General features: G+C 65.9%; 2 protein-coding genes across 3 annotated transcripts; one reads left to right on the top strand and one right to left on the bottom strand.

Annotated features, from left to right (window-relative positions):
* The first annotated feature begins 397 nt into the window (after positions 1–397).
* Positions 398–5,884, top strand: FSCN2 (fascin actin-bundling protein 2, retinal). Its single transcript, XM_031469328.2, has 5 exons — positions 398–1,261; positions 4,471–4,627; positions 4,904–5,025; positions 5,397–5,564; positions 5,679–5,884. The coding sequence occupies exons 1-5, from the start codon at positions 436–438 to the stop codon at positions 5,882–5,884; spliced, it is 1,479 nt and encodes a 492-aa protein (XP_031325188.2). The 5' UTR covers positions 398–435.
* A 1,724-nt stretch (positions 5,885–7,608) lies between these two features.
* FAAP100 (FA core complex associated protein 100) lies at positions 7,609–17,347 on the bottom strand. 2 transcript variants are annotated; one of them, XM_031469325.2, is made up of 10 exons: positions 17,141–17,343; positions 16,886–17,004; positions 15,178–16,127; positions 13,925–14,081; positions 12,552–13,324; positions 12,322–12,458; positions 11,019–11,135; positions 9,072–9,158; positions 8,523–8,660; positions 7,609–8,227 (listed from the first exon to the last, which is right to left on the bottom strand). In XM_031469325.2, exons 1-9 carry the CDS (start codon positions 17,303–17,305, stop codon positions 8,529–8,531), a joined length of 2,637 nt encoding a protein of 878 aa, XP_031325185.2. In that variant the 5' UTR covers positions 17,306–17,343; the 3' UTR covers positions 7,609–8,227; positions 8,523–8,528. The 2 variants fall into 2 exon arrangements, 1 of the variants encoding a protein (XP_031325185.2); XR_010384513.1 differs by lacking the exon at positions 7,609–8,227 and adding an exon at positions 10,730–10,823 and having other exon boundaries at positions 8,642–8,660; positions 17,141–17,347.
* Between the last annotated feature and the right edge of the window lie 307 nt (positions 17,348–17,654).

The raw sequence follows: 17,654 nt of genomic DNA, 5'->3' as shown, positions 1-17,654 counted from the left end.
GAAGGGGCAGGGGGCAGGGGGCAGAGGGCAGGGCACAGCTCCCGAGCTGGGGCGAGTCAGCCGTCAGCAAGGACAAGGAGGTGGTCTGCCCTGCAGCGGGTGGTACACTCCAGACTGTGGGCCCCGGGCTCTGGCCCCCAGGCCGACGGGAGCGGCTGAAATCCAAGCTGGGGTAACAAAAGGCCACCGCTGTTCCTAAGCCGGCACAGCTCTGATCCGCCCTCCCACCCGCCCTCTGCTGCCCGCTGGCCATGTAAGAGCTGCCCGGGCCTGAGACCGCTGGTCAGAGGCCGTGTCCAAGCGGGTCCATGACGCCGGCCGGGTCCGGGGGCCGCGGGCCAACCCCGCTGAGCCGGGCCTCTGGGGGACGGCGGGGACTGTAAGCACAGAGAGCGCTTCCTGGGCCCCGCTGGGGGACCTCGGCCAGCCCCGAAGATGCCCACCAATGGCCTGCACCAGGTGCTGAAGATCCAGTTTGGCCTTGTCAACGACACCGACCGCTACCTGACAGCTGAGAGCTTCGGCTTCAAGGTCAACGCCTCGGCGCCCAGCCTCAAGAGGAAGCAGACATGGGTGCTAGAGCCTGAGCCGGGGCGGGGCGCGGCCGTGCTGCTCCGCAGCAGCCACCTGGGCCGCTACCTGTCGGCCGAGGAGGACGGGCGGGTGGCCTGTGAGGCGGAGCGGCCGGGCCGCGACTGCTGCTTCCTGGTGCTGCCACAGCCCGACGGGCGCTGGGCGCTGCAGTCGGAGCCGCACGGCCGCTTCTTCGGCGGCACCGAGGACCAGCTTTCCTGCTTCGCCACGGCCATCACCCCGGCCGAGCTGTGGACTGTGCACCTGGCCATCCACCCGCAGGCCCACCTGCTGAGCGTGAGCCGGCGGCGCTACGCGCACCTGTGTCCGCAGGAGGACGAGATCGCGGCGGACAGCAACACGCCGTGGGGCGTGGACGCACTCATCACCCTCATCTTCCAGAACCGGCAGTACTGCCTCAAGTCCTGCGACAGCCGCTTCCTGCGCAGCGATGGCCACCTCGTCTGGGAGCCCGAGGCCCGCGCCTGCTACACACTCGAGTTCAAGGCGGGCAAGCTGGCCTTCAAGGACTGCGACGGCCGCTACCTGGCGCCCGTGGGGCCGGCAGGCACGCTCAGGGCTGGCCGGAACACGCGGCCCGGCAAGGATGAGCTCTTCGACCTGGAGGAGAGTCACCCGCAGGTGGTGCTGGTGGCCGCCAACCACCGCTACGTGTCCGTGCGGCAAGGTAACGGCTGCAGGGCTGGCCTCGCTCTCAGCTCTCAGCGTGGGGGTCGTGCAGGGAGGGGCACTGTGGCTGGGGAGTGGCAGCGTGCAGTGTGGGTGGGTGGGCCAGGGGCCAGAGATGGAGTCCCCGCTCAGGGCTGCTGGCTTTAGGGTCTTAGAAAGGGGGTCGTTCTCGGGACAGCTGGGGGAGGTCTCAGCTGAGCCTCGGGCCTGCTGGGCAGCTGCCGAATGTGGGACGGGCAGTGTGTAGCGGGACGTGGTCGAGGCCAAGTCTGCTGCCATGAGGGCAGGAGGGCAGGCCCCGCCCACACTGGGCTGCCCACCGCCCTCCCCTTCCCTTCCACCACCCCACTTCTGAACTTTAAAGGAAATGGGGGGCAGGGCAGGAATCCAGCAGGAGTGGAGGCAGGGCAGAGCAACTGCTCCCACAGCTCCATGTGCCTGACCAGTGGGAGTCCTCGTCCGGCCCCAAGAGTGAGGTGGGGAGGGGCCTGGGGTCTCTCCTGTCCAGGCCCAGCCACGAGCACCTGGAGGGGTGGTCCAGCTGTGGCTCTCGAGGCCCCTGCTTGCAGTCCCGGTCTTCAAGCCAGTGCAGAGAAGGGACCAGCATTCAGCAAACACCCCTGAGCGCCTGCGGCATGTGGTCAGGCCCTGGGGAATGACAGAGGGGAAGCAGCCAGGCCCTTCCCATCGCAGGCCCTACCGTCCAGCCGCACCGCCTTCACACGCTTGCCTTGGCAGTAAAAGGCAGGCCGCGGCGTGAAGCAGCTTTCTCCGTGAGTCACAGGAGATGCTAGATGCGAAGTATTTGTCCGCGGTCGGCTTGCGAGTGAGGCTTGCGGTGGTGGTGAAGCTGGAGGCGACGCTGGTGGGACAGGCGGTGGCGGTGGCATGACGGCCAGGGTGGCCGTGGGGACAGAGATGCGCTAGTGACAGAGACGATGGTGACGGTGCTGAGGGATGGCGGCTGTATAAACCACTTTTCACTCCCTGGACCGCCCTGCATCTGACCCCACCCCTTTGATGGGGGACTCCCCCACGAAGGACCAGCTACGTCTCTCACTGCAGAGGCTGGAAGGACCCCACACTCGCTTCCCGGCTTTCCCTGCAGTGAGCCTGAGGGCATGGGGCCTGGCCTTCAGATATTCAGATGTTGACTTGGCTACCAGTGATTCAACGAAGCAGAGTGTGGCATCTCAGTTCTGGGAGAGGAGCAGGTGGTGCCGCTAGATTCCAAGACAGCTGGAGTGGCAGCTTCGGCAGAGTGGTGGTGCCTCCGTCCCGCCACTTGGCTGGCCAAGCAGCCCCCAAGCCGGCCTCCTCCCTGCCAGGGGTTTGTGAGCACCCTGGCTTCTCCTTGTGATGTTGATTTATTTTTGGCCACCTCCACCAGCCAGAGTCTGCCTGTTTCCGCTGTGGCCCTCACCGGCGTGGTGCTGCTGACAGGCAGCCCAGGAGGCAGCGTTCGTGGCTGCAAGTAACAGAAAAATGGCCGCAAACTGGCTTACGCTATAAGGACGCTGACGATCTCCCAGGAGTGGAATTCGCAGGCGGGGGTGGTGGGGAACCAGGCAGGACACCACCGCCGGCTCAGCAGCATCACCAGGGTCCTTGGCTCTTTCCTCCTCGAGGAACCACTCTCCTGGGACAGCTCTGACCTCAGGCTGCTGCCTTCGGGCACAAGACGGCTGCTGCTGCTCCAGGCTTCACATCCAGAGTGGACAAAGCCCAAAGGAAAGAGAGGCACTGACTCTTCTGTGTCTTCATAGGAGTAAGGAAAGCCTTCCGTAAACGCCCTCGCTCTCCTTCTCGCTCGCACACCCACACTCAACCAGTCCTGCTGGGACGGCAGGGTCCGCACCCTCTGCTGCCACTAACCAGGACTCCATGAGCCTCTCCAGCCTCAAGGTCGCAGCCCCAGGAGCAGATGGTGTGTTAGACGGAACCCCTGGGCCACAACCGTCTGTAGGGGGTGTGTTTGGGGCGATGCTGGGGACACCAACAGAGTTGGCCTCGGAGATAGGGTGGAGGTGTGCAGCCGCAGCCTAGGCCCCCCCAGGCCCTACAGGGGCGCTCCCTCACCCTCGGGGTCTGCTTCAGCGTCGCCTCCTCCATGAGGCCATCCCTGGTCCAAGCCCACAGCATCCACAGGCGTCAGACACACCCTTTCTGTTGTCCACTGCTCCCAGTGGACCAGCGCTGGGAGGGCCCGGATCGCTGTCTGTCTTGTTACGGCGGATGGCAGGCCCAGGGCAACAGACGCTTACTTTGTCCAGTGTGGCTGATGGGATGGTGGGGTTGGCGGTGGGAAGGCTGGGCCACCTTCTTGGGCTCTGAGTGGTGATCCATGTAAGAGCGGAGACAGACCCCAGCCTGGGGGGTGTGGGGTGGGAGGGAGCAGCCTTTGGCGACTGGTGAAGAGTGACAGGTCCTGCCCTCTCCAGTCTGGCCCTGCCTGCTTTCCACCCTCCCTTCCCCAGGGCAGGGCAGGAGAGGCCGAGCCCCGACCCTCAGGCCCTGATGGGGTTCTGTCCCACTCCCTGCTGGAGCCCAGCCTCGGGGGTGTTCTGTGATCTGCCATGTCGCTTGGGGTGGCTGATTGCCGTAGAAGAGGGACACAGAGTATGGGAAGGTGCTGGGGAGGCTCCGCTGCCTGCCTGGGGCCCCTCCCTGGTCGTGGATGCCCTCCTTGGCCCCGTCCCAGGGGTCCCAGGCAGAGCTCCAAGTGGCCTTGCCTTCCCTCAGCACTCCTGGGAGACCACGCACATGAGTCGGGGGCTGGGGAGGGGACAGGGGCCACACTGGGAAAGGACAGGGACTCCGCTGTGTGCATCCAGTGGCTTAGGGGGTAGTTATAAATAGAGACTGGTGTAAGTTCTGGGTCGAGAGTGCAGAAACAAGCAGATTACCTAGTGATTAGCAGAGGCCAAGGATTTGCCGGCACGGAAGGTCCGGCTTCTGGGGCCGTGGTAGGCGCTGGACACATGCCTTTAGGGCACCGTGTGTTGGGGTCCACAATGTGACCCCATGGCCCTGTGGCAGAGCTCCTGGAGTCTCTGAGAAGTGTCTTCCAAGTGTCTTCTCAAGTCCAGAGGGTTCCAGATAAGACACCACTGACTTCACAGTGGCCCCAAGGGCATGCCTCCCCATCCCTCTGCTCCCCACCCGACTCAGGGTGAGGTGCGAGGGCTTCCCATCTCCTCCCTCCAGGGGTCAATGTCTCAGCCAACCAAGACGAAGAACTGGATCATGAGACCTTCCTGATGCAAATCGACCAGGAGACGAAGAAGTGCAGCTTCTACGCCAGAACTGGCGGCTACTGGACCCTGGTCACCCACGGGGGGATCCAGGCCACAGCCACACAAGTGTGAGTGCAGCACCCCACCTCTCCCACCACCTGCACCTCCACCACCACCTCCTCCAGAATCGCCCCCACGCCCACCACCTGCACCACATCACCATCACCACCTCCATCCGCACTACCACCTGCATCACCATCCACCACCATGGGGCCCACTGTAGCAGCCCAGCCAGGGCCAAACGCCCACTGAGGGGGGGGGGTACTGGACTGGAGGAGGATGGGGAGGCCCACCTGAGCTCCCACGTCCTGCTCCTCTGAGGGGACCCTGCCTGCCCCTTCCAGCTCAGCCAACACCATGTTTGAGATGGAGTGGCGGGGTCGGCGAGTGGCCCTCAAGGCCAGTAATGGGCGCTACGTGTGCATGAAGAAGAATGGGCAGCTGGCCGCCATCAGCGACTTTGTGGGTGAGCACTCCTCAGCTGCCCTGGGGGGCCGGGGCTGGGCCCTCTGCCCAGGGACAGTGGCAGCTCAGAGACCTTGTGTCCATCAGGATCCGCCCTGCCCCGAGCTGCGGCCACCCTGGCCGTTCCTGATAGTTGCTCCTCGTGTAGGGAGCAGTTAGAGCCCAGAGCCCCTCACCTCTGCTGCACCTTTGGGGAACTGGGGGCTCCACGGCTGCAGGGCCCCCGCCAAGGTCACGTAAGGCAGTGGCAGATGCAGGCACACAGACGGGGCGGCGAGTCCGGGCCGGAGCTCTTGGGCGGGGTGAGCCCCGTTTGCGGCCCGCGCCCCCCCCCCCCCCGGGCCGGCCCCTCAGCCCCGGTCTTATCACCAGGTGAGGACGAGGAGTTCACCCTCAAGCTCATCAACCGGCCCATCCTCGTGCTGCGCGGCCTGGACGGCTTCGTCTGCCACCGGCGCGGCTCCAACCAGCTGGACACCAACCGCTCGGTCTACGACGTCTTCCACCTGAGCTTCAGCGACGGCGCCTACCAGATCCGAGGTGCGGGCGGCCGGGCGGGCTGGGGGCGCGCGGGGCGGGAGGCGGGACGCGGGGCGGGGGGCCGCGCGGTGGGGAGCGTGCGCCCCGCCGACCCGCGCGCATCCCCGCCCGCAGGCCGCGGCGGCGGGTTCTGGCACACGGGCAGCCACGGCAGCGTGTGCAGCGACGGCGAGCGCGCCGAGGACTTCCTGTTCGAGTTCCGCGAGCGCGGCCGCCTGGCCATCCGCGCCCGGAGCGGCAAGTACCTGCGCGGCGGCGCCTCGGGGCTGCTGCGCGCGGACGCGGACGCGCCGGCCGGGGTCGCGCTCTGGGAGTACTGAGCCCCGCCCGCCCCCATTAAAGCGAGTCTGCGACGCGGCGGCTCGCGCGTCGGTGTCCGTGGCGCCGCTCCGGTGGGGAGGGGGGCGCGCCGAGGGCCTGCACCACCCGCCGCAGGCTCGGCTCGGGTGCTGCGGCGCGGCCCTCCCTCGTTCCTCCGCCCTGGGGCTCATGCGATGCTCGCTCGGCCCCGCCACCCCTGGTGCCTAGAAAATCCAAGGGCCGCTTGCCTCGGAGGAGAGTCCAGCGGACTGAGCGTCCCGCAGTCCCATCCTGGACAGCCAGTCCTGGTGTCTTCTTGCCCCACCCCGCCCGCGGGCTGTCGCTCCTTGGCACACAGCTCCTCCCCAAGCCCAGGGAAAAGGACTCCCCCACCAACGCAGCAGGACGGGGTGCGCCGTGGGGCGCCTGGCCCCCGCCCCCTACCCAAACCCCGCAAGTCAGGCGGGTTGGAGGGTACATCACTGCTCCCCTCCCCAGGGGCAGGGTCTTAGGGGATCCTGGAAGCACCTGATGGAGAAGTGACACCCACCCTTCCCAAACAGGGCTGTGTGCGGCCAGCCACGAGGAGAGGGCCCTTCTCAGCCTCTGCACGGGCCTGCTGCCACCCGGCCCCACCCCAGCTTAGGAAGGGTGGATGACCGGGTCAAGGTCCATGGTCCATCCACGTGTCTCCCCAAACCAGCCGGCACCCAAAACCCCCAGCCTGCGAGGACCCCTACCCAGGCCAACACCTCCTGGATGGCCTGGGTGACCTGAGTAGAGGTGGGGTGGGAGGTGTGTCCCCTGGGACTGGCCTGGACCTAGAAGACCAGGGTGATGCAGGAGCCGGGAGTAGGGCAAGACTGAGGATAGATGACCTCACCAGACCTTCCCCTGGGCCCCACAGCCCCTCCCACACCCTGGGCAGCCTTCTCCCTTGCCTGGGGCCTGAAGCCCCCTCCAGTGAGTCTGGCCAGTGCGGGCACTTTGCAAAAGGAGGGCAGTAGGGAGGCAGGTGCAGAGCAGGCTCCAGGAGACGGGACACACACGGCCAGGGAGGACAGGAAGGGATCATGAGGTGTCCTGGGAAGGGAGGACCAGCTAGGACCCATCCTCAGTATCCCCAGGGTCCTCCTGGCTGACTCCCAGCCTCGCCGACCTTAGGGACAGAGGAGGGCCAGGACCCACATCAGCCAGCCAGTTCAAGGTATGGTTCCACTGACCTGGAGTGCACAACATGGGAGCCCAGGGGCCAGGTGGGAATGGGCAGCTGGCCTGAGCTGTGGCCTGTGCTGCCCCCTGGTGGCACCTGGGGCAGGAGGGTTGGGGGCCCACCTGGGGCGGCACTCTTGGCCTGAAAGTTGCTGGCACAACCAGAAGTGCAGCGCTCAGGTGCTCTCAGGGCTCCCCGACTCCATGGGGCACTGAAGAGGGGTTTCTGTTTGCTGAGCTTCGCCAGTGCACTTGGCCTCAGACACTCAGCAGAGCCCCCAGAGCCCGGGGCAGCAGCTGGAGAGAGAGGCAGGGAAGAGTACTCGGGGGGCTCCAGGAGTGGGGTTGGTGTGGCAGTAGGCTGCCCTGGCCCCTGGGATGGAGAGCAGAGCCTCCGTGCAGAGGATGGGCGGTGCAGAGGCCACCAGACTTGGCAGGGGTGCAGAGCTAGGGGCAGGGGGCACCAGCAATCCAGGTGGAAACTGCCATCTGACCGAGGTGGGGAGGGTAAAAAGCAGCCAAGGCCACGGCATTGCAACAGAAAGGGTCACTTTTTGAGGCAGGGTGCCTCGCAGGCCCTGCACACACAGGAGAGCACCGTGTCAAGTCCAGGGAGTCACCCTCCCCAAAAGCACCGGGGCCAAGGGGGGTGGCTGCCCGCCCTGAGGGACCCTTGGAAACAGTGCACAGTGCTGGATGCTGGGTGTGGCCCCAGCTGGAGGCACCAGTTGTTGAGTGTTTTGGTCTTAGGGTACCTGCAGGGAACACCCCCACCCCATCTTTGTGCTTTGGTCACAGGGAGCACCTCCCACCCGGTGACCCCAGCAGCCGCAGAGAAGCAGGGCTGAGGCGCCCAGTCAGGCGGTAGGCAGGTGCTGGACAAGAGGTCTGTGGGTGGGCTGTGGTGCCACCAAGAGGGGCAGCCCTGGGCTCTGGGCGTGGCGGTGGGAATGTGACACCACTGACCCAGATGCGCCCGAGTCTCAAACCAGAAGCCCCTCTCCCTGGCCGCACAAGCCGCACGGGCAAGAGTGCTCCTGCTCAGGGGTCTGGACCCGGAGTCAGAATGCAGGGACATCGCTGATCCAGCCCCAGTGTTCTGGGTAGGGGGTGCCCGGCAGTGTTGAGGCTGAGTGCGGAGGCCGTGGTGGCTGCGGGAGGAGAGAGGAGTGATGCAGGGGGGACGAGCAGGCCCAGCGGGGTCACAGACCGCCTTGCTGCCCAAACACAACCGCTGTGCCACCACCACCTCTGAGCGCACCCACCCACCCAGGGGGCGCCAGGTGGCCGTCTGCGGGGCAGGCTGAACTCGGCTGCGCAGTGGCCAACCTTCCCTGGCTGCAACCAGGCCCACAGAGCCTTCTGGGTCAGGAGCCAGAAGTAGTCGGGTTTTCTCCGTAAAACCACGAAGGCACTGAGCTGCCAGAGGGCGGGGTGGGGGCCCACCTGGTGTCACAGCAGGAGGAGGCTGGGGCTGCGGAGCTGTCGGTACACCTGCAGGAGACGCTGGGCAGTGGCACAGGAGCTGGCCTCGTCCTCCGTGCACAGCCGGTCACGCAGGGTCTGCACCTCCCGCAGCAGCGTCTACAGGTGGGGGGGCGGCAGCGGCTAGGCCCCCACCTTCTCAGTGGGCATGTCAGCGGGTCCCTCTGGGGGACACCGCCAGGCACAGGTCCCACTCGGGACATGGTAGCTGACCCAGGAAAGACACTTGCCTGTGACCCTAATGTGGGGGACATACCTCCTGCCCCCAGGAGTGTCCTTGCCAAGGGGGGGCAGGTTGGAGGGGTGGGGCCATGCCCGCTGTCCCTGTCCCCGCCCCCACTCCCTCCCTGGCAAGAAGAGCCTAGACCAACTCTTGGCTGTCAGGACTGGGAGGCTCCACCAGGCTGGGCGGCACCCAAGTGCCTGTGTGTGTCCCCCGAGGGCCGGGGACAGTCCTTGGTCCCCAGGCTGGTGGAAGGTGCAGGGAATGGCAGCCCTGAAGGGCCTCACCTCATGGTTGGCGTGGATCTGATGGAGATACTGCAGGCGGAGGTCAGGTGGGCTGGAGCCCCGGGCAGCCTGCTCCACAACCATCCTCTGGGGGAAGCAAGGGGCAGGCAGCTGGAGACAGTGCTCCTGTGGGCTCCGGGCACCTGTCTCCCAGCCCTCAGGGCCAGGTGGCGCGTCCCAGTCCCCAAGCCGTCCATCTTGGCCTCCCCACCTCGCCCCCAGTTCACCTCTGCAGCATCTCCACCCCGGGCGGCAGGGCACACGGGCCCCAGCCTCACGGCTGTCTACTTAGAAGTAACTTTCTCGCAGGCCCTTTCCCCTCCACTGCCTGCCTCCCCACTGGCCTTGGCCTCAGGCCCCAGCACCACGCTGCTGCTCGCGTGGTTCCGCATGGCCCACAACAGGGCTGCTCAGTGTCCTGCTTTGGGAGACAGCCTGGTGGGCCCCGGGGCTCAGGTCCAAGCTCCCAGACTTGTCCAGGCAGCAAGGCTACCACTGGCCTCTGGGGCGAAGCACTGAGAAGAGATCCCGACACTGAGGGGCAGCAGGAGGTGCTGGCCACTGGCAGCAGCCACACATCTGACCCTGAGCGGCCAGGTGAATGGATGGCACGAGGACACTCCCGTCCCACGAGCACAGTGTCGGCAGCACCCTGTCACGGGGTGAATCATGCCCCCCACGTTCTCATGTGGAAGTCCCAGCCCCCAGCACCTCAGAGGCGACTATTTGGAGAGGGCCTTCACAGATGACCAAGGTAAAATGAGGTCACGTGCATGGGCCCTAATCCCACAGGACTGGTGTCCTTCTGAGAAGAGATCAGGGCACAGACATGCGGAGGACGACCCGGTGAGGCCCGCACACGCTCCGGGAGAGGCCTCCAGAGGACCCGCCCTGCTGACACCCGGGTCCCATCTGCTCACTTTGTCCCAGCAGCAGCAGGACACTAACTCCTCCTCTTGCTGGGAGTCTGGTCAACACGCTCTTCCCCTGGGCTTCTCACTCACTGTCTACCTTTTGGCCGCCACGCTTGGCAGGTCTGGAGACGGCCCTGTGTGCTTCAGCACGGCAAGAGCGACAGTGGGGTGCTCTCCCAGGGTGGGAGGAGATGCGGGGAGGGGTGGGAGCTCTGCTCTGGGGACAGAGCCTGGGCATGAAGCCACAGATGTGCCACAGCACTGAGCTAAGGGTCCTCTGGTCATGGCTTGGCCCCCAGGCTGGCCTGGGTGCACTGGTGAGTCTAGAACGTGGATTGCAGGTTCCCTGACTTGGAGTCTGGGGTGGAGACTGGGGATGTGCAACGAGAAGTTGCCAGTGAGGCTCACGCAGAGTCCATGCTCGGGGAAACTGTGGAAACTGGCTGACAGCTGCCACTGCAGACTTGTTGCACAGCGAAGGCCGCACACTCAGAACAGGCGGGAGGCGCTGGGCCGCTGACCCTGGGCCCCGTCTGCCAAGGGCACCAGCTGACAGACTTCCACCTGGAGCACGAAGCCCTTCCCGCAGGTCCCAGAGTTGTGGCCCCAGTGCCCCGCATGGCACTGCAGGAGCAGCAGCGAGGTCCCCGGGGCCGTGCGTGCGCGCGCCTGTGCGTGTGTGAAGGGCTGGCTGCCAGCTCCCACTATCTTGGCAAAGATGTGGAGGCTCAAACAAGCAGACACCTTGTTCTGGGACCGAGCCCAGCGTGTCTGATCCGGGGGCACGGCCTCTCCACGCAGCCTCCGATCGCCCGGGCAAGTGCAGACCTCACGGTGACTGGGACAGGGAACAAGCGGGGCTCCCTTTAGCTTTCAGGCCACGCGCACACGGCCACTGGGAACTACTGCCCAGACCAAGAGGGTGAGCAGCAAGTCCCCCACCCACCTCCCAAATGCCCACAGCTCGCCTGCAACTGCCAGCCAGGTAGCCCTGCATCCCCACCACATGGAAACTTCACAACGGCCAACAGACCTGTAGACGCCCAATGATAGCGTGGTGTGTTCTGCACATGTTGGCCAGAGAGGAGCTTTCCACCTGGATCTCCACAGCCTGGATGGGCCCTGCTGGGCACAGGTCGGTCACGGCCACCTGCAACACACAGGGGACCTCGCTGGAGTGGGGCAGCTCAGCCCTCGGGGTGCCCCGAGCTGGCAGGGGTGTGTGAGGCCCGGGGGACCTGACTCCCTGGCCTGGGCTGCCCTGTCCTAGCGTGGGCCAAGCTCAGTGGGCTCCTGGGCCTGTCTCTCCACATCCAACATGAGTTCCCACTCGAAGAACTAGCTAGCCAAGCAACAGCAAATCTGCTCATTTGGAAACATGTGTCCAGGAAGCACCGCGCTCCCTGAGGATGCAGATCTGTGGCGCCCACTCTGGAAAGGACTGCTGTGGGTGTACCGCCACGGACAGCCCGTGGCTGGACCCCACACTCACGGGCCACACTGGGCATCTTGGGTCCCCTGACAGCAGGGTCAGGGTTCCAGGTGTGAAAACAGGGTGTGGGCTGGACAGCCGAGGTCAGCCTGGCGCTCTCCAGCCAAACGTGAAAGCTGGGAAAGATGGGTGAGTGTCAGACACTAGGCAAGATCCTGGAGGCCTCGGGAAGGCCTGGTGGCTCTTCCTTCTGGAATCGCAGGATGTGCTGGGGCACCCACCCCTGTCCACCACCTGCAGAGCCACCACCAGGCCCCAGGACACTCCAACCTTGACAGTGCCTAGTCCCGGCCTGACCTGAAAGGCCCATCTCGTGGGCAGCCTCCACCCACCACCCTTGGCGACATGAGTCCTGGCTGCCTAGGCTGTTCTGCCAGAGCCTCCATGCTGCAGCACGAAGGACAGTTGGACAAGACCCCTGGCCGCCAAGGGTGTCAGGAAGGCAGGTGTGCGTAGGGGCAGGGCTGGAGGACCAAGCCCTATCTTGGTGTCTCAGCAGCCCCCGTGTAAGCAGCTTCAGCGACAGGGCCCGGCTCCCTGGTGCTCTAGGGGTCTAGCGGTGCTCACACTGCTCCCGGGGCACAAACGACGAGCCACCTTGGGCTGGGACCACACATGGAGAGCACTGGACTGGGCTGGTCCTCACGGGACTCAGTTAGGAGGGTGACACTGCCTCCAGCCCCACAAGGCCACACCATCACAGCCTGCCTCAGATTTGGCCGCATCGGGTCCTCTGGGGGGGGGGGGCACAGGTCTGACTCCTCTCAGGCACCCGGGGACCCGCTCAGAACCGCTGCCGTTGAGGCCAGTCTCCCCAAGGGCAGGGGGGCTGGCCCCTGCTTGCCTCGTGGACGATGAGGTGGACTTCAGTGCCATCTGGGGCCACTCCCTGGACAGAGGACAGTGCTTGGGCCCTCACGATGTCCCCGACAGCATTCTCAGCAAGGAGCCACTGCAGGGTGGCACAGCCCAGGGACATGCCTGGAGGGGAGAGGTGCGGCTGTGAGGCTGGGCAGATCTGTGAGTGGGAGGGCCGGCTCTGAGGCCAGAGCGAAGCCAGTCAGTGCCACCAACCTGCATGCCCATCCCCAAAGGCAGCCCTGAGCAGCTCTGCCGACACTTTGATGGTGGCCACGGATGGGGGCAGGTACTTGGCCCGTAGGGACGAAGGTCCTGCCAGCTGCCCACCTGGCCCACGGCAAGTTCCCAGGAAGGTGTGGATGGGGTCCCCAGCGGGGCTGAGCGGGCCCAGGGCCTGCATGGGGGGCACAGACAGGCTGGGGAAGCGCAGGCCCTGCAGCATGTCCACCGTGCGCTCGCTCAGGGGCAGGCAGACGCCATCCTGCTCAGGCAGGACGTCGGGGGGGCACTCATCCGGCCAGGCGTCCTGGGCAGGGTCTGTGGGGGCAAGGGCCCCGCCCACGACCTCCCTGAGGTGGTAGAAGAGCGCGCAGGACACGGTCACAGGCAGGTCGAGTGCGCCGTCCTCGCCGGGGCCCAGGGGCAGCGTCACCTCCCGCCGGCCGCCGGGGCCGAGCTGGTCCACGGGGATGGTGTAGGTGACGGCCGAGCCGGCTGAGCCCAGGTCTAAGGCCCTGGAGCTGCTCAGCACCTGGACGCACAGGGCCCAGCCCCGATCCAGGCTGAAGCTGCTGCTGTTCTCCAGCAGGCAGGTGGCCGTCAGCACGTCTTGCAGCTGCAGGCAGCTCCAGGCAGTGGTGATGGCGCAGGAGATGGGCCTGGGGCCCTCCCGGCTGGACAGCAGGGCACAGCTCACGTTCATGGCCTCATTGAGGCACATCAGGGCCTTGTTCCGCTGGTCTACTGCCTTCTTCAGAGAGGACACTCTGGAGGGAGATGTGGCCACTGGTGGGGGACGAGGAGCCCTCGTTCTGGGTGCCACCTCTCCACTCCCAACGCCGGAAAGGACCAGGCCTTGCTACTCCTGGACACCAGCAAGGAGCCCCACCTCAGGGACCTCTCGCCCTGCCCTGCAACCGTCTGACCCCACCCTCCTCTCCAGCAACCGAGAAACGAGGGCAGAGGATGTACCTGGGGCAGCCTGCACTTGGCAGCCTGGCCCAGACCACCGGGCTGACAAAGCTACATCCCATCAGGGCCGCACGGGCCAGGTGGTGTCTGTGGTGGGGCTGGCTGCCCCCGCCGTGCCCCGGACATTTCCAAGTCAGTCCCTTTGCGGTGCCACTGTGACAGCCCAGGGGGCGGCAGGCAGCCTGAAACTGGCTCTAAACCCCAAGGGTTCGGCACCTACAACTGGCCTTCAGTGCCGCCTTTGACCCGGCAGCATGGCACTTGGGGCCACCGCTGGGGCCAGAGGCAAAGGAGCAGGCCCGGCCCGGCCCGGCCCGGCCCAGCACCACCACTCAGGACGCCTCCTCCAGTGGATGCCATGCCAGCTTCTGTCCGAGCCATGGCCAGCTGCTCACCTCTCAGACACGGTGCCAATGCCAGACAACAACTCCTTAATTTTCTGGCCAGTGTTTGCCGAGGTCACGCTGGTGGGGCAAGGCGTCTCAGGGTGCAGGTCCAGACTGCAGGTCATCAGCCGGCCTTTGGCCGACAGGGCTAGGAGCTCAGTGCCACCTGCAGGTGGACACATGCGGGGCTGGGTCAACAGGCAGGGAGGGCCCGCTGCTGGGAAGGTGCAGCAGTTCCCGGGACTCCTGATGAGCGCTGGCAGAACAACAGTGCCAGGTGAGGAGAGCCCGGGCCATGCCCTGGGCCAGGCAGAGCCGTGTTCACTGCCGTGTTCATCCAGTGCACACGTCGGGAAGGGCTGTCCCCGGGAGACGGTGTCAGCAAGGCAGAGGCGGCACCTTGTACGTGGACGGGACTAAACGGGGCCACCACATCAGCCGGGGGCGCCCCCCTCCAATAGGCCCTCCAGAGCACAGCTGCTCCGAGATTTCCTAAGAGAGGCAGGCGCCACGCAGGCCCTGGCCTCCTCCAGGGCCCGGCTGGCTCTCCCTGGGGCTTTTCTGGAAGCTACCAGCTCTGCCCCCTTTTCTGCTCCTGGGCTACCAGGAAGCTCCCCGGGAAACCGGCTCCACCTCCTGCCACCTGCTGGTTCCCATGTCCCTGAGCCAGGCCAGAGGTGGGGCCCTCTCCCTGCAGTAGAGACAACAGCCTTTCCCCTTCAAGTCTGGTCCACGGCAAGACCTACGATGTGCTTGTGGGCCGTCTTAATGGGAATATCTACTGGTGGGGGGCATCTATCTACCCCCCGCCCCTGGCATTGGGCAAACATGGCTGAAACTCTCTCCGGCCTTGTCCAGGGAAAACACACACACAAGAGTTTGGGGATGGCGTCTTCAGTGCAGGATGGGCTTACTGGAGGCCACATGGTAAGTTTTATCCCTTTCAAAAGAGAGGTAAAGGCCTAACCTGAACCGACTTGAATTTCCCCTGGACTACCTGCCATGGGAGACCCATCACGGAGACACACTTGCCCTGGGCCGCCCAGGTGCAGACCCCACCCAGGCAGGCGGCGCCCTAACCCCCACAACCCATGCGGGACATGCAGGACACGCAGGATCCCATGACAAGGAGCTGTGTCAACTGAGGGTAGGCTTGCCGGGCAGGGTTATGGAGAACACGGGTGAGGCAGAGAAAGGACACCAGAATGGAGAATCCACCCACCCTGGGGCTGTGGTTTTCAGGTTAAAGCTGAGGCTCGTACCTTCAGGTGTCCTGGATGACACAGAGAGGGTGACGACGCTGCAGACGCTCAAGCTGGTGGGACACAACAGAGAGGGCAGGCCTCCTAGGGCCCCATCGGGCTGTGCAGGGTCCCAGGGGGAGCCTCCCCGGGCCAGGTCCACCACACAGAGGTCTGAGGGGCTGCTGAGGTACAGACGGCTGTGCCCACCACAGGCTGCGCAGAGCACAGGCCCCGGGAGGCGGTACTCCCGCAGCTCTGGCGCCAGATGCCCCGCCTCATTCCAGCTGGCCTTGATGGCTAGCGTCCGGCCGTGGTGACCGAGCACCACCAGGCAGTCGGAATGCTCGTCCTCCACGTCCTCAGCCAGCGGCTCCGTTCTCAAGGCCCCGATGAAGACAACAGGCTCCTCCAGGTGGTGGAGGATCTTGACAAGGGCCTTGGGGTCGCCAGGGGCCGACCTGGAGGTGACCAGGGTCTGCAGGACCACACAGCAGAGCTGGCCATCAGGGAGACCGCAGAGGATCGCGGGCGACTCTAGGAGGGTGGCACCAGCCCCAAAGAGCAGCCCAAAGAGGGCGCCCTCGAGGGCAAAGCCCCGCGAGCTGCGCGGGGCCCTGGAACTTGGCGGTGATGCGCAGCACAGCACGGGGAGGAAGTGGGGGGCTGCGGGCTCTCCTGGGCTCCCAGCAGTGGGGGTGCAGCTGGACAAGTGCACCTCGCCAATCTGGCCCCCGGGCCTGGGGTCCTCCCCAGGATAGGGCCGCTCGAACAGCTGCACCTTCCACTGGGTGGGGCCCTGTGCCAGGGTGACGAGGACGTCATCGAGGATGGTGAAGGCGCACAGCGTGGCGTCAGGCAGGACACAGGCACCTGGGTCCACGGGGATGACGGGGGAGGGAGGCGCCCCGTCCTGCTCGTCCTCAGTGCCCTGGCTATCCCCGCCGTCCCCACCATCCTGGCTCACGGACCTTCAAGAATACAGGGAGCCACGGTCACAGCACTAACCCTCACCAGCTCTCTTCGCAACAACCTGCCGCTGAGCATGACAGGTCTGGGGTCTTCACAGGGAGTGGCCTCAGTGACCCTCAGCGGTGTGGGAGAGGCTCATCAGGGAGCAGCTGGCATGCCACAGTGCCCCCCACCTGCTGCGGGGACGGCTCTGCCGCACTTGGTCACCCAGGGACACGCATGTCACAGGGCTTCCAGAAACAGGGCTCAGAAAATCCTCATCAGTGCAGGACTGCTGGACCCTGAGGCCTCAGCTGGGAACCGCACCTGCTAACTTCTTATCCTCTAAACCAGCAATGAGCAGATGTCATGTCTAGGCTCTGCACTGGTGCTGGGGGCCAGGTCCTCTGAGCACTGACTCACGGTTCACAGACCCCCACCAAGGCTCAAGGGCTGCAGACTCAGCTGCCTGGACCCCGTTTACTGAAGATTCTCTGTAAGCAGCAGCCTGCTAGAGAACAATGGGGCTGGGGGCACAAGCACTCCAGACTCCAGAGCTGGCCCTGAGCCCACCGTCCCCACCTGCAAGGGCCAGTGAGTGCTCACTCTGAATGCAATCCAGGGGTAACATAGGTCACAGGGGCGGGGAGTGAAGAGGCAGAGCAGGGAAGCACCTGTCAGATGCAGTGAGAAGCCCATATGAGGCCAGGTCAGCCTCAACCACGGGGAGGGCAGTGTGGACCCTCCCAAAGCAGGCCGCCCAGCGACCACTCCTCACCTGCCCGCCTGGTCCAAGGACAAGCAATAGATGCCGCTCTGGGCGCACAAAACGTAGAGCGCCTTGCGAAGGGCCAGGAGCTCCAGGTGCCACACCTGACCGGGAAACTTGTACACAGCCTGGACGTCCAGGGAGAAGGCAGCGTCAGGCCGGAGGCGGGGGGCCCGGGGAGGCGGAGGACAAACTCCCCGAACGCTCGGACCCCTCTGTGCAAACCCAGGCCCATCCCTCTGGAGACCCCCGCCCCGCGCTCACGGTCAGCAGCCGCCCCTCCTGGTCGTAGACGTAGACCAGCTCGCTCCCGGTGGACAGGAAGACCTCCGCCCCGTGGCACAGCACGCGGGGCTTGCCCGCCGCCAGGCCCCCGAGCGGGCAGCGGAAGCCCGCCAAGTATTCGACCCGCGGCGCGCGGCTGGCCATGGCGCGGGGCGCGGGGCGCGCGGCAGGCGGGCAGCCCGGCCGCGGGAACGGGGTCGGCCTCGCGGCGCCGGCGCCGGGGGCGGGGCGCTTTACGGCGGCCCAGGTCGCCTCGCGGCCTCCGCCGTAAAGCGGCGCGGCAGGGGCGGGGCCGGGCCGGCGCGCGGGCCGCCTCGCTGAGAGCCGCGCGCGGCGGGGAAGCTGGTGGGCTCGGCGGCTTGGCAAAGGGCCAGCGTGTTTCAAGCCAAAGGCCGGAAGCCCGAGGTCCTGGCCTCGCCGCTCGCCCGAGGCGCCTTCCTGGGGGCTCCCGCAGCCCCCCACCGCCGTGCGGGGGCCCTCGGGCTCCATCGGA

Source organism: Camelus dromedarius, chromosome 16 (genome assembly GCF_036321535.1).
Source record: "Camelus dromedarius isolate mCamDro1 chromosome 16, mCamDro1.pat, whole genome shotgun sequence".
In the NCBI taxonomy this organism is placed as follows: Eukaryota; Metazoa; Chordata; class Mammalia; order Artiodactyla; family Camelidae; genus Camelus; species Camelus dromedarius.
The sequence above is the reverse complement of the archived record's forward strand: the minus strand, read 5'-3'. Positions and strand labels throughout refer to the sequence as shown.

Excerpts from the sequence above, each read along its gene's own strand:
- FSCN2 (XM_031469328.2), top strand. The coding sequence starts at position 436 with ATGCCCACCAATGGCCTGCACCAGGTGCTGAAGATCCAGTTTGGCCTT. Across the intron at positions 5,026-5,396 it reads CGCCATCAGCGACTTTGTGG|GTGAGGACGAGGAGTTCACC; the intron begins GTGAGCACTCCT and ends TCTTATCACCAG. Across the intron at positions 5,565-5,678 it reads CGGCGCCTACCAGATCCGAG|GCCGCGGCGGCGGGTTCTGG; the intron begins GTGCGGGCGGCC and ends CCCCGCCCGCAG.
- FAAP100 (XM_031469325.2), bottom strand. The coding sequence starts at position 17,305 with ATGGCCAGCCGCGCGCCGCGGGTCGAATACTTGGCGGGCTTCCGCTGC. Across the intron at positions 14,082-15,177 it reads GTCATCCAGGACACCTGAAG|GTGGCACTGAGCTCCTAGCC; the intron begins GTACGAGCCTCA and ends GTCCACCTGCAG. Across the intron at positions 8,661-9,071 it reads AGATCCACGCCAACCATGAG|ACGCTGCTGCGGGAGGTGCA; the intron begins GTGAGGCCCTTC and ends CCCCACCTGTAG.